Source organism: Drosophila montana, unplaced genomic scaffold (genome assembly GCF_035044405.1).
Source record: "Drosophila montana isolate Dmon_TW-CO22-7 unplaced genomic scaffold, ASM3504440v1 contig_3468_1, whole genome shotgun sequence".
Classification (NCBI taxonomy): Eukaryota; Metazoa; Arthropoda; class Insecta; order Diptera; family Drosophilidae; genus Drosophila; species Drosophila montana.
The window spans coordinates 501,024-514,807 of record NW_026998349.1 but is presented as its reverse complement, the minus strand read 5'-3'; the positions used below and the strand labels follow the sequence as shown (position 1 = coordinate 514,807).

The following is a 13,784-nucleotide window of genomic DNA, read 5'->3' as shown; positions in this document are numbered from 1 at the left end:
TTGTTTTGTATTCTGTTTTTTTTTTTTAGTGCGCCATTTTCTGCTGTGTCGTTGAAGGTGGCGAGGGGCGAGGCGGCGGGAGGCGTTGGCCAGGGGGGAGGGCGACTACATTTCTGCTGCTCTTGCGCCTGTACAGTTTTTGCGTTAATTTATATCAGATTTGAAATTTTTTTTCGGCGTTTGCCAATTTGTTTTTGTTGGGTGAACATGCGATTTTGGTGTTGGTTGATATTTTATTGGGATGTCGCTGATTGTGTGTGTGTGTGTGTGTGTGAGGGTTGAATATTGCGGTTAATAGCTGACTTTAGAAGAGGTTTCTCAAGTGCTGATTAAGATTTTATAATCGTAATCAACTAGGGTTATGTAGTCAAATATGTTATCGAGTTATCAATAGGCGCAACATGCTCTTGGCTTGCTTTTAGACATCTTTAAACGCTGTTAGCTGCCATTTTATTGTCAGGCGTAGTAATGGTCTAATCGATTAATCGATTTTCGATAACATTTAGAGTACTGCAATTTGCTTGACAACAACAGCTAGAAAGTCCCGTTCAGTCTAGAGGTCCAAATACCAACGCAATTCGAACGGAAGCGTTTCGATAAGACGTCCTATCGGGAATGCACATCAGCAAGCGCACAAACAGAAATAGTTTTAATGTGCATACATATGTAAACATACGTACATATGTATGTACATCATACAAATGCAAACATGCATACACATATTTAGACAGTTGACGTACGATAAGGCTCGACAGCAACAACCGTTGATGATATCACAAAAAAGGTAAACAATCTAATCAATAAACACAAAGCCATGACGAGCCGCGTCTATGCACATACATACACACATACATATGTGCATATGTATGTATGTATGGCTATCTGCTTGTAATGTGAGCAATCGCATAGTCGAATAGGCCGATCGCCCCTCGCTGCGGCCCCTCGCTCCGTACACGCGACGATTGATTACAGGCAATAAAACGTCTTTCGAACCGATTGACTTAAAAATAAACACAGACAACCACACACACACATGCTGAACAATTAACACAGTTGTGTATGTGTGTGTGTGTGGGAGAGAGACAGAGGGAGAGAGAGCGGGGCAGCGGCTGCCTTTGCAATAGACACAAGTGGCCCCAAAACTGCACCGCTGACGACGTCTTATTCATTCACGCATTGAGTAATCGATATACATACACACACACACACACAAACATACACACGAGAGTAAGCGCCAAATGAAACCATTAAGCGCAACATAAAACAGCCGTCGAACGCGAGAGAGAGCGGGAGAGCGCGAAACGAAAGATGGGAGATGGGAGACATTGCAACCAGAAGCTACATACGGTACGGCCAGTGCCGCCAAAGTGGCGGCTACAGCGCAGACGGACAAGCAAAGCACAAACAATCAGTGGAGCCAAAAGCAACAACAACAACAGCAACAGCGACGGCGACGGCGACGACGACAACAACAACGACGTGATCATGTCTGGACAGTTCAGCAATGCTGGCGACGTTGTCGGCTCCAACTTTGTTATTATTAACGCTCGTGCACATGCCCCTCAAACAACTGCCCACGATTTGAATGTAGTTGTTGTTGTTGTTGTTGTTGTTGCTCGGACAGGTTTGAACTCGGCTGGTCGAAGTTGCCGCTTGCGTCGATATTAAACGTAATCAATAGAGTTAACTTCTTTAATTGAGCAGCAACGTCGTGAAACGCACGACGAAAGCGAAGCGACAATCAAAACTAATTGAAAGGCGAAAACACTGAGCGCGAGAGAGAGAGTGGGAGTGAAGGAAGAGTGGCAGAGCGAGAGAGCCGCCACTTAAGTGTGTCCAAACATTGGTGTAAACACACATACATACATACATATGCATGTTTGTATGTATGTGTGTACGCATGATGACCTGTTGAGCTCTGAGCATTGAGCATTTGTCCTCTCGTCTCGGCTCATTGAGTGACTGGCAAAACTTTGAGCGGACCTCAAAGAGCTTTTCACAGGCTAAAGTTGAGGCTGCGTTACGCCTAATCAAACTCAAATAGAACAAAGGCAAAAAAGGAATAATCATGCCTTGGCTCATTGGGCATTGCATAGTTTTCGGCGTTCTATCGAGAGAGCTCGGTAGATTAAATTAAGGATATACTTAAAAAACTACGCAATTGTTTGCCTGAGAAAGCTGCCTTAACGTTTATTTGTATACCCATTGAAAATCGATAAGCAAGGGGTATGCAAGACTTGTACAAACGTATGTAACAGGCAGAAGGAAGTATCTGCGATCCCATTTCTGAGCATAAATCTGACATTGGATTGACTTTCAAGTCAAAACTATAAAAACTGCAAATTGCTCAGGGATCAGACAATTGACACAGAATAGTTTAAATTTTGTACACTATGGATACAGGATATATCCGAGTCGGAAACTCTTGCCCAACGCACTCTGCTGGACTATGCCTGCGGTCAGAATAGGGCATATTTCATGACTCTGACGACGGCTATGCGTCAGCACCAAAAAAAAGTTTGGACCTTAGTCAACATTGATCAACCCCTAGACGAAAGTTTAGTCAAATGGACAAGGTGCGCGCCCCAAAAATTGTGGACATGCGAGATAAAATTGGAGACAAAGTCAAAGTCGACGCTCGTTTCGAACGGGCCACTAAAGTTGGCTATTATAACATGTTGATTGCTCATTTGTTGACACGCAACGTTTGCCGTGCGGCTATTTTAAGACACAATCACAGAAAAACGACACACAAAAACTGGAAAAAATGATTTACCGCAGCGCAAACCAGCTAAAGATACCCTCTAAGCAATACGAAATGCCTGCTGTAGCTGGAAATGGAGAAAACCTTACGTAAATCGACTTTCTTACGTCTCAAACATTCTTAAATTAAGTAAGAACTGCAGAGAAAAGCTTGAATTAAGTACGAAATACATTTGAAAAGAATTTACATGCCTGAAATAAGTGTAATACCTCAATCGAAGAAGGGTATTTCTTTATTTGAGCATTGATTTTTACGGAATTAAGCAAAAAGTTCTTGAAATAAGTAATTTCGTACTTAGTTTAAGAAACATCAACCTTTGCCTAGTGCAAAATTCTTTGAATTTGTCTCGCTCTTGAGTTGAAGAAATTTTGTAATTTACGCTCAATTGATTTTAAATTAATTTAAGTAGAAAATTGTAGATTTTAAGAAAGTTATTTACTGCAAAATCACAGTTACTTCAGTCGTATATACCCCTTAGGCTACAGGGTATAAGCAGTGTCAATTTCGGTTAATATTTGCACAATTCAACCAGCCAAAAACAACAACAATTCTATATATCTATATGTATATGTGGATATATATACATGTGTAGCTCTCGTCTATGAATGACGATGGCTGCCCGACCATAAAACTAGTTAAAGCAACAACAACAGCAACAACAACAACAGCAACAACAACAACGGCAATCGCTAAGTGCGCGCACGTCATGAGCATTTGCATATTTGTATTTTGTATTTCGCATATTGTAGATAGATACGTGAAATGTATCTACAGTCATGGCGATTTAACTTTGGCAGCTGACTCTGCGACTGCGACCGGGGCTGGGACTGTGGCTGGGACCGTGCTCGACTGCCAATAGCAACAAGATTTTTCGATCATTCGCACTCTGACAGACAAACAGTCGAACAGACTGACACACATAGCGTTTTGTGACGGCGTGAAAAACGTACTGAAAACAACATTCCTACTCAGTCGCTGGCAAATGTTAGAGTTAGTGTTAAAATATACGTACCATATTTTATTATTTAACAGCAGGTATTAGTTGATTTAATTCAAACGTAGTTTTCCGCCCATTTTCCGAAATCGATGTATTGCGTATTCGAATTTGTGAATGGCATGTACAGCCAAAAAGTTTTGCTCAATTTTACTATTCTTATGGTAGGAATATTTCAAAACCCCTGCTAATTTTTCATTTGCAGCACAGAAGATAACTACTGTGGAAAATTCATCTTTCTAGCATTCACGGTCCCGGTTGTGCATAGCTCTTCAATCAGTCTGTCTGTCAATCAGCAAGGCGGGGTTAGTCAAAGCGTCGTTGAACTCCCCACAGACATCATAAAAGTTAAACACTGTGTGAAATACAGCTTCCCAACTCTTAAGGCTTGAGCTGTACGTTGTTCATCAATCAGTCGAGCTCGTCAATCAGATTGAAAACGTGATTGATTTGCTGCATTCGCATATTTAACTCTTCACTGACTTCATAAAAGTTAAATACTGTCTCACATACAGCTTCAAGGTGTATGTATGATTGTGTCAATCAGATTGATTGATTGATTTGTTGTATTCGCAATGCGTTATATTTCATGCTGCTGGGTTCTGGGTGTCAGAAAATGCGCAAAATTAAGAATCTAAAACACATTTACCATGTGCTGGCCTCCCTGGGCGTGAGTGTGTTTAGTGTGTGTGTGTGTGTGTTAAGTGTGTGTGTGTGTGTGTGTCTTTGTGTGTATTTGCCCTGGCGTCGCACTGTTGTCTATTGCTCGATTATAATTCTCTGGCACTCTATAGTTCGGTGTCTCTGTCAGATTGTTGTTGCGGCCAGGCATCAGCGCAGCGCATGAGTTCATTGTGTCATGTTGTTGTGTGTGTGTGCGAGTGTGTGTGTGAGTGTGTGAGTGTGTGTGTGACTGTGTTTGTTGGGTTATGTGTGATGTGGACTCGCCTTGGCCGCTGCGGCTGTTGATTGGGAATCGCCAGTTGGGCGACTGTGAAAGAGCTTTGCGAGGTGCCATAGCTGCGAGGCACGCAGATACTTTTACACGCACACACACACACACACGCACACACATTCCTGCCACTTCTTGTTGTATGAATTTGGTTTTATATTAAGCAGTCGAGCAGCTCGACGATCGCAGACTTGCGACGCCAATGAAAATATGCTGTGAATGTTCAGCTGCCGCCGATTGTCTTCGCAACGTATCTGTAGCTGTATCTATAGTTGTATCTGTATCTGTTTGTGCTCTGAATGTATCTGCAGCTTTGCGCCGAGCGTATTTGCATTGTGGCAGCTGTTGCCGCATGCTATCAGATACTTTCGCGTTGCCCCAGACAGCAGCGAGACAGCTTAATGACTTGCGTCAATGGATTTGCGCTGCGTTCTACCTGCAACTGCAACGGCAACTGCAACAACGGTTTCAGACTGGTTGGCATCATTAAACTGACAGATTTAGCGGGTAAAACCCATAAAATCATCAATAGAAACGCGCAGCTAAGCGCCATACTAGATACTTGACATTTGGGCGCAGGAAAATGGGAAAATGGCCAAAGGGAAAAAGGGAAAACTAAAGCCACTTGACTGCAAAGCAGGAACCGAGCCGAGCTGTCAGGCAGCCTGGCTATTAAGCGTTGGCTTAGCGCAGGTCCTGGCCTGGCAGGTCCTCGACTGGCCTGGCAGGTCCTGGTCTGGCCTGGCAGGTCCTCGACTGGCTGGCAGGTAGCCCGCCGAGGTCCTCAATTGCTTCTGCGGAAAACCCCGGCCATGTCATTGGCCATGCTTCCAGCTCGAGTGCGTGGGCTTAACGCACAAATGTTATTGCAATCGAATATCCTTGCACCTTAAGCAAACGCTCATCCTAATTAGATTTGAAGTGTTCTCGGAACAACAGCTTGTAAACAATAATTAAATCAATTTACGAAATATGTGTGTACAGCAAATGCTGCTACACAGCAAAACAAATCTGGTTTGTTATTAAATAATTAGACAGTTTGGATAAATTCAATAAATTAAACAGCAAATTAGGCAAGTTCTTGAGCGTGAAAATAATTGGCATAGAATAAAGAGTTTATTTTAATTGGTGAAAATTGTCAGTATATAAAAAAATGAGCATTTAATTGCCATTAACTAATAAACTAAATGAATTTAACTTTCTTTAGTAGCATCACATTTTACATATTTAAAATTGTTTATAAAAATGTTTGCTGGACATCGTATTTGTTCCTGATACTGAGCTTTATGTGGATTAAAGTGTAAATTAAGTAAGAGTCAGCTTTTACACTATAACAAATAATGATTTTATATAAATATACAATTTGGACAGTTTATATAATTTAAATTAATTAAACAGAAAAGTTTAGTGTGAAAATAGTTGGAGTAGGATAAAAAGTACATTTTATTGCTCTCAAAGCAAACTAAATAAAAGAAATTTGTATATTTAACAAATTGAACAAGTTTGGTGACTCTATCTCATATTATTTATCGATAACTTGGAAACGGGGCAAGTTATCGAATATCGGAAACAAACTCGATCTGCGCGGGGACTAGGAGGACCTACAGCTAAAATTTCAAGTCTCTAGCTCTTATATGTTCTGAGATCCTTGCGTTCATACATACGGACGGACGGACAGACGGACGGACAGACAGACAGACGGACGGACGGACAGACGGACATGGCTAGATCGACTCGGCTAATGATGCTGATCAAGAATATATTTACTTTATGGGGTCAGAGATGCTTCCTTCTGCCTGTTACATACATTTGCACAAATACATTATACCCTTTTTAGCCATTTTCAATGGGTTCAGGGTATAAAAAGTCTTTACTTAGCATCAAACCTGATGTCGCTCGTTTTTTGCCACCTAATTTAACTGGGCTTAAAGTTGTTAACTTTTTCAATTTTTGCTATTTAAATATTTATTGATTTTCCGAAATTTCAAGCTGAAGAGTTTTATTTTTATTTTACAGTGCAATACAATTAGTTTTGCAGATTTTCCCCGAAAATCTATACGAAATATATTTCCAACTAAATTTGATTTTCTATTCGGACAAATTTGTATTTTAATTATTGAACTTTATCACAGGTGCGACTGTTGCCCTCTTGGGCCAATTTCAATTGAATTGCCCCGTGCCCACATAAGCTATATAAGCTATATATGTGCATGTATGTGTGTATGTGCGTATGTGCGTATGTATGTGTGTATGTATGTGGGCTTATAAAATCGCTGAGCACCATATCATATCTACGTCACGTAGCCGGCTATCAGCTAATTTGATAATGAAAGTGAAATGGCAAACGCAGCTGGCAAAAAATATAAATAAATAACAGTCGGGCCAATAAAAGGTTCGTAAATATGTACACATATATATACATATATATATATTTGTATGTATAGCTGGGAGCATATAGAGTGTGGCATGCTTATGGCATAATCTCTTGTTGATACGCGGCCAGAAACGTATTAAATTCTTTGGAAGTCTTGTTTATATGACTCTTTTTTTTGTTTTTTCCTTCCACAAGCAACAACTTATTTGTTGTGCGTGTGTGTGTGTGTACTTCTATCATGAATCACGCCATTCGGTTTTTATCAACCAAAGCGACGACTTCTATTTTATGCTCACGCACACACACATGTACTTTTTTTTTTATCAATATTGCCGAGCATTGACATATATATAGTATATATATGGCGTATAAATGGTCGCTCGTCTATATGTGTAATTGCCTGTGGCTTGTCGGGCCCCATAATAACTGTATTAAACGGCATTACCCATTAAATAACTGGCACAGCGGAAGACCCCAGAGACGGGGGAGCGAGGGGGCACACTCACACAACATTTTTTGGTTTGGGGGTGAATTCTCAATTTCGTTGCGACTGATAACACGAAAAGACAACAAAACCCCAAACAGACAGACAGACAAATCGACAGAACCTACACGAAGGTTAACTTTATAAATGTACATGAATACATATATATATATATATACATATCTGTAGATACATGTATGTAGTTGCATGTAGTACGGCTCTCTAGAGGCGTCGTGACTATCCAAAGCTAAGTTAAGTGTGCTCGATGCGTGTTTCAATTTCTTTGTGCTTTTCAAATGGGCTAACGAGCGAATATTAAGCAAAATGCTTTATAATGCAATTTGAAATTAGTTTCTTTTCGTTTTCCTTTCGAAATACGGTTTTATTCGATTTTTGTGTAGAGCTTTATAAGACTTTTTTGCCAATTCCACCTACAGGGGTGAAAATTCGAAACAAAACTTCTGTGTATTGTTTTCCGACGGCGTGGATTTGCCGAAAAGTGTGAAAAGCGTCTCCAATAAAATTTCACCAAGATCCTTAGAATAGAGTTTGTGGCGAATGAGTTAAAAATAAAAAAAAACAAAGTTTAATTCGCATTTTCACCCATACAGGTGGATTTCCTATGTAGTTTTCACTTGCATCACAAAAGGCAACATTCGTAAAAAGTTGAGCTTGCCAGCTTTGACACCTTGCGCTGTGCATCGCTCATCAATCAGTCAGTCAATCAATCAATCAAACAGTCAGGAAAAACGTAAAATATATAGACATACGACAGCTGAGCTCCCAGCTGATGATTCAGGCGGGTTTCAACAAGTGTCTGACATTATCTGCGATGGTCGTCAGTGATAGCGACAACTTGACAATGATATAAATCAATCACGCAACAGATGATAAGGCATATATATATATATATATATATGTATATATGTCAATAGCCTAGGCGATGGGGAAATTCGCCAACTTACCCTTGAGTTTGTCGCGCGACGTTTCCAAATTACTTTTACGCGAATTCACGGTGGATTCTGCAAGAGAGAACGGGTGAAATTGAAATTAATATAACAATTTATTTAGGAAAATTCCTATTATTCGCACTTGTATTCATTTATTTTGATTTATTTACGAGCTATTCGAATGGTATTCAATACGCGTATTTCGCTTGCCCGAAGCCAAAGAAAATCTATTTAATCTATTATTTATACTAAATGTCGAGGCCCCCACGCACTGACACTGACATTTCACTCAGTGACGTCAAGTGTGTGTGTGTGTTGGTGTGTGTGTGTGTTGGTGTGTGTATGGCGGCCACACACACACCCACACACATACTTACGCTCAATAGAGTAATAACAACAAGAGGGGCAAAAGAAAATTGACTGGGAAAAGTGTTGCCATTTTTCCATGGGCAAAGCAATATACGAACAGATCTAGCTATACTATATATATATATATGTATATATATCTAACTATATCTATGTTCATGCCAGTGTATTTAGCTTGTTTCTCGATTTTGTGAAATGTTTACAGGCGAATTTTTGCGCTGTTTGCTAATTTTAAACGTGTGCCTTGTGCCCCGCACAACACAGTCACAGTCACAGTCACAGTCACAGTCACAGTCACCGTCAGCTGCATAAGTATGCGTACACTTGTATTTGAATTTCTGCGAAACAAACTTTTTCTGTCTGCGCCAAACGAGCAGCAGCAAACGCATAGACGAATCTTAAATGTTCTATAAATAAATATAAACGCGGCGCTCGCAATTTGTGGCGAAATTCCCAATAATGCCAACAAAGAAAAGCAGTTAAACATTGTCTAGCCGACGATTGAATACCCTTCAAGTCGTAATTTATGTTTCTATATTTTTCATTTTGGCAATATTTTGCACTTATTTAATAGCTCTATAATATCTTGTAGGATTATTCATCATCTGCTCGAAGAACTTTGAACTTTTTCAAGTTTTGAGTATAATAATATATCTCTATCTACTTAAAAACCCTTCAACCCAAATTTTATATGGTACTATACTATATCTTCAAGGATATTTTATCTTCGATCTTTTATCTTCTTCTTCTGGCGTAACGTTTAACTGTTCCATGTTTTTGGCCTCAGTATAGCCAAACATTATTATAGCTCGATTATTCCCATGTTAGTTAAATATCCTTTAAGTATTATACATTATTATGTCGTATAAATATATATAGATATTTCATCTTCATCTTCTTCAACTATTGCAAGTTTCTTGGCATTAGATCGTGTGCTAATTATATGATATAGGGGCACGATATTGACAAGATTTTTGACATATAATAATATCTCAGAGTATGGCTATTTCAGACTCGTAAATCCTAAGTTTTCTGAATAATGTAAAGAACTATATGTAAATTAAATATCCGACTGACTAAAACTAAATTATATAGTTGTTCAATACGGGAAATTACGATAATTCCAATTAAAATGAAAATAACTCTAAAATTGACAGAAATCTTGGCATAGGTATTAGATAGAATATATACACATATATATCTAAGAATTATCTCCCATGTGTTACATATTGGATGACAAAATGATAATACCCGCCGCTGCTGGGGTATGGAAAAACTAAAAATAAATCAACACAGACAAAATGATAAACAGCTTGAGTCGACTAGGCGAGCATTTTATATAGTCTATAGGGTATTCATAATATTTTTATGAAGGTGGAGACGGTGATGGACGGGGGGAGGGAGGGGGTAGGGGATAGAAGGTGGCCCAGTCAATGCGAATGACGCACTTTTGAATGTTGTTCATCATCTTTTTTGGCACATTCCACTGCCTCATTCTCGAATCTTGGGCCGGGTCGCATCATTTCGCTTGATTGGCTTGGCTCTGTGTTGCCTGCGCAGTTTGCCTTTTGCACAATGTTTGTGATAAGCAATATCTGTGTGTGTGTGCGTGTGTTTGTGTGTAGAAACGCGCGTAATTACAAAATACAGCGCGATTAATGCGCCGCTTATCAGCGAACACAAACTGAATTATTGTCTTGCGCCGTTAGCTTCCAGTTGTAAAGCACTCATGAATGCCTGTACTAGTATTCACACTCACACTCACACACACACACACATGCATACTGGCACTCGCACTTTAATCGCATTGAGCTGCACTTTGGACGCCGTCGCTGATAAGCCGCAACTTTAAAAAAATTGCCGGCAACGCCTCAAAGTATGCCACGCTTCGGCAGTTAGTGGAGCGAGCTTAAGCGAATTAAAGTTGCCCTGCAAATAAATGGCCATTAAGCATACATATTTACATACATTCGCTCAGTTAGTTTATCTCTATTTTGAAGCGCACGCAATAATTGCGTTCGTGACGTCACATATCCATATGCAGCGCAAAGCTGAGCTCATGCTCTCACACACACACACACACACAGCCATGCTAATTGTTTGTTTTTTTTTTTAACATTTGCGGCGACAATTAGCAAAGGCCGAATATGTAGAAGAAGCAGCAGCGAAAAGAACGTAACAATAAGCGGCTTCCCCAGCACACGTTCACACTCGCACACACACACACACACTCACTCACACAGTCTAACACTCATACACTCACTCGAATTTAAACTGGTTGCGACGTAACCAGTTTGAAACTGAAGCAAAAGAAATGAGGCCCCAGAGCAAAGCGCATGAGCTGCTGCTGCTGATGACGACGGCAACGTCGACGGCTTTGCCAATATCCAGTCATGTTATAGTCGCCGCTCTTTAAAGCCTCTCCCATGCTGCTGCTGCTGTTGTTGTTGTTGTTGTTGTCTTCTTATGCTATGTAAGCTCATTTGTGTGTGTGTGTGTGTGTTTGTGTGCTTTGATGCGCATGTTTCCGCTTTCGTTGGACTGTCCCGGTGTCCATTTGCGGCGAGAGACGCCAACAAGTCGGCGGCCATAAACAAGTGCGGCAGGTGGTAAGGCAGCCGCAGCAGCAGAGGCCAAAGCAGCGGCTGCTTCCTCTTCTTATTCGACTTCTCATTCGTTGAATGATGCGTGCGCAAATCGCGGTCGCGTTTTATGCTACCTGCGTTAACAAGTTCTTGTTCTTCTCGTGTTCGCCTGTTTCCTTGCTGTTTGCTTCTGCATTGCGCCGTGGCCCGCAGCAGCAGCGCAGCAGCAGCAGCCAGCTGCCTTGCTCAGTCGCCTGCCATAAATGCTGTGTGCCTGGTCGCTGCTTTAATTTGCATGCAGGCTCTTTTCGGCTTGTATTTTGTTTTTTTTTTCGCTTTGCCTTGGGTATACCCTGTCATCGAGAGGTGCGCAGATAAAGTAAACTATGTGTGTACACTTTATCTAAGCAATGACTAATTAAATAAATATGGCTCATGCGTGACTCAATGCACATGGAGATGCAGTCATAGATATTATTAACAGCTCTGTTAATTCCACTTAACATTCTTAATGTGAATTGCATGGCATACTGGTATATGTAAGTGTATTTACATAGTTGCAAGTAAACGCTGCTGACACACTGCAGTCGCAGTCGCAGTCGCTGCTGCTGCTTTGTCATGAGTCACGCATTTAAACACCCCGCCCCCTGTCCGCCCACAAAAGTTCAGCTCTGAAAATCGCTTTAAATGCCATTTAACCAACTGACCGAGTGCGGGTGCAAATCCACTCGAGAGTCGCAGTTAAAACAAACATATTAAAAATCTGCTAAAACAATAACAGAGGGTCGGCAGAACAGAGGCAGGAGAAGCAGAGGCAGAGGCAGCGGCAGCGGCAGCGGCAGCACTGCAGCTGGCGTAGTCGACGGTTGATTTCAATTTCATTTACATGCTGTTGCGGTCACTCTCTCTCCCTCTCTCTCTCTCTATCTGTCCGCTCAATTTAATCGGCATGCTGTGACGTATGACAAGCGCAAAGCAGCCGCAGCAAATGAAATATGCGAGGCAGCACAAAAATCCAAATGAAATGAAACGTAAAGCGACAGCAATAACAACAAAAAAGAAAGAGACAACAACAATAACAACAACAACAGCAGCAATTTTTTTTTGCATATGCGCCTGTTGATTGCGTAATTAAAGTGCTCGACTTTATGGCGGCTGCTCCCGTTATTGTTGTTGTTCTTATTATTGTTGTTATATGTATTTATATTTTCATTCTTTCTGTACATAACATAAATAGCAAAATATTTACTTAATATTAAACGCAATATTCTCTGCTCTGCCGCTTGGAATTTGTAATAATGCCAAACACAATCAAATATTGCTGAGCAAAAATGTAAAAAAAAAAAAATAGAAAAAAAAAAATAAAAATGCATGAGCTACATTTTTATTTTTATTTTTATTTTTTTAGCGGCTGCCAATTTCTGCAGCTGCTTGCACATTTAATTAAAAGAAAAATAAAAAGGCAAACAAATGTATGTATGTGTATGCAAACGGGCGGAACGGAACGGAAAGGGGCGGGGGCTGGGGTTGGGTCCGGGCCCGAAATCCAGTTACGTTTACAGCTGCTGCTGCAACAGACGGAATCGGAATTGCAGCCAAGTCCCACGTGAGACTCCGCGAACAATGCGAGGAATGCGGCAAAGTGCGTGGGACTCGTAAAGCCCACAATTAAATTGCTGCACAACTGTTTAGTAAAATGTAGCACAAACGGGGGGCAAGTGGAATAGCAAACAAAAAAAAAGAACGCGTCGTGAAATCTATTTTTATAACGGAGCCACAAATAAGATTAGAAATGGACTCAAATATGCTGATATCAAAATTGCAAATTGTGAAATTCTAGGCGGTTCCACAAACACAAACACACACACACACACACACACACACACACACACTCGCACACACACAGCCATATCTGCTATTGAACTTTATTAATCGTTTTAGTTCAGCTAAGTTAACTGTTTACAGTTTTAATCACAGCTGATACTATATGTAAATTAATCATCAGCAGAAATTATTCCACTGCGAATCTGTTAATCATGTTAAGCATTTCAATGACGCTCGAAAAGCTATTAAATTGTCATTTCTTCACAGTTAAATCTCTCACTTTTAAAATAAGATATTCAATTCAGCGTTCCTAACCCTAAAAATCTCAAATTTCCCACTTCTTCCGCTTGCCAAAAAAAGTCCCACAATATGCGTGGGAATTTTATGAGTTGGTAATTTACAAGTCTTCTTGGTACAAGTTAAAGCCGTATAATTAGCATTAAGATTATCAAGAAAGGATAGATGAACAATTGGTGAATAGTTTTATTCAA

At 40.3% G+C, this 13,784-nt stretch overlaps 2 protein-coding genes across 5 annotated transcripts in view; one reads left to right on the top strand and one right to left on the bottom strand.

Moving 5' to 3' along the window:
• LOC135434967 (G-protein coupled receptor dmsr-1) overlaps positions 1–13,784 on the top strand; it is a 97,980-nt gene that overhangs the window by 6,746 nt on the left and 77,450 nt on the right. The gene's annotated exons all lie outside the window — the stretch shown is intronic.
• shn (schnurri) overlaps positions 1–13,784 on the bottom strand; it is a 53,297-nt gene that overhangs the window by 20,678 nt on the left and 18,835 nt on the right. Inside the window, exon 2 of the mRNA XM_064691789.1 lies at positions 8,534–8,590. Within this exon, the coding sequence (XP_064547859.1) occupies positions 8,534–8,590 (57 nt within the window). The remainder of the gene's footprint in view (positions 1–8,533; positions 8,591–13,784) is intronic.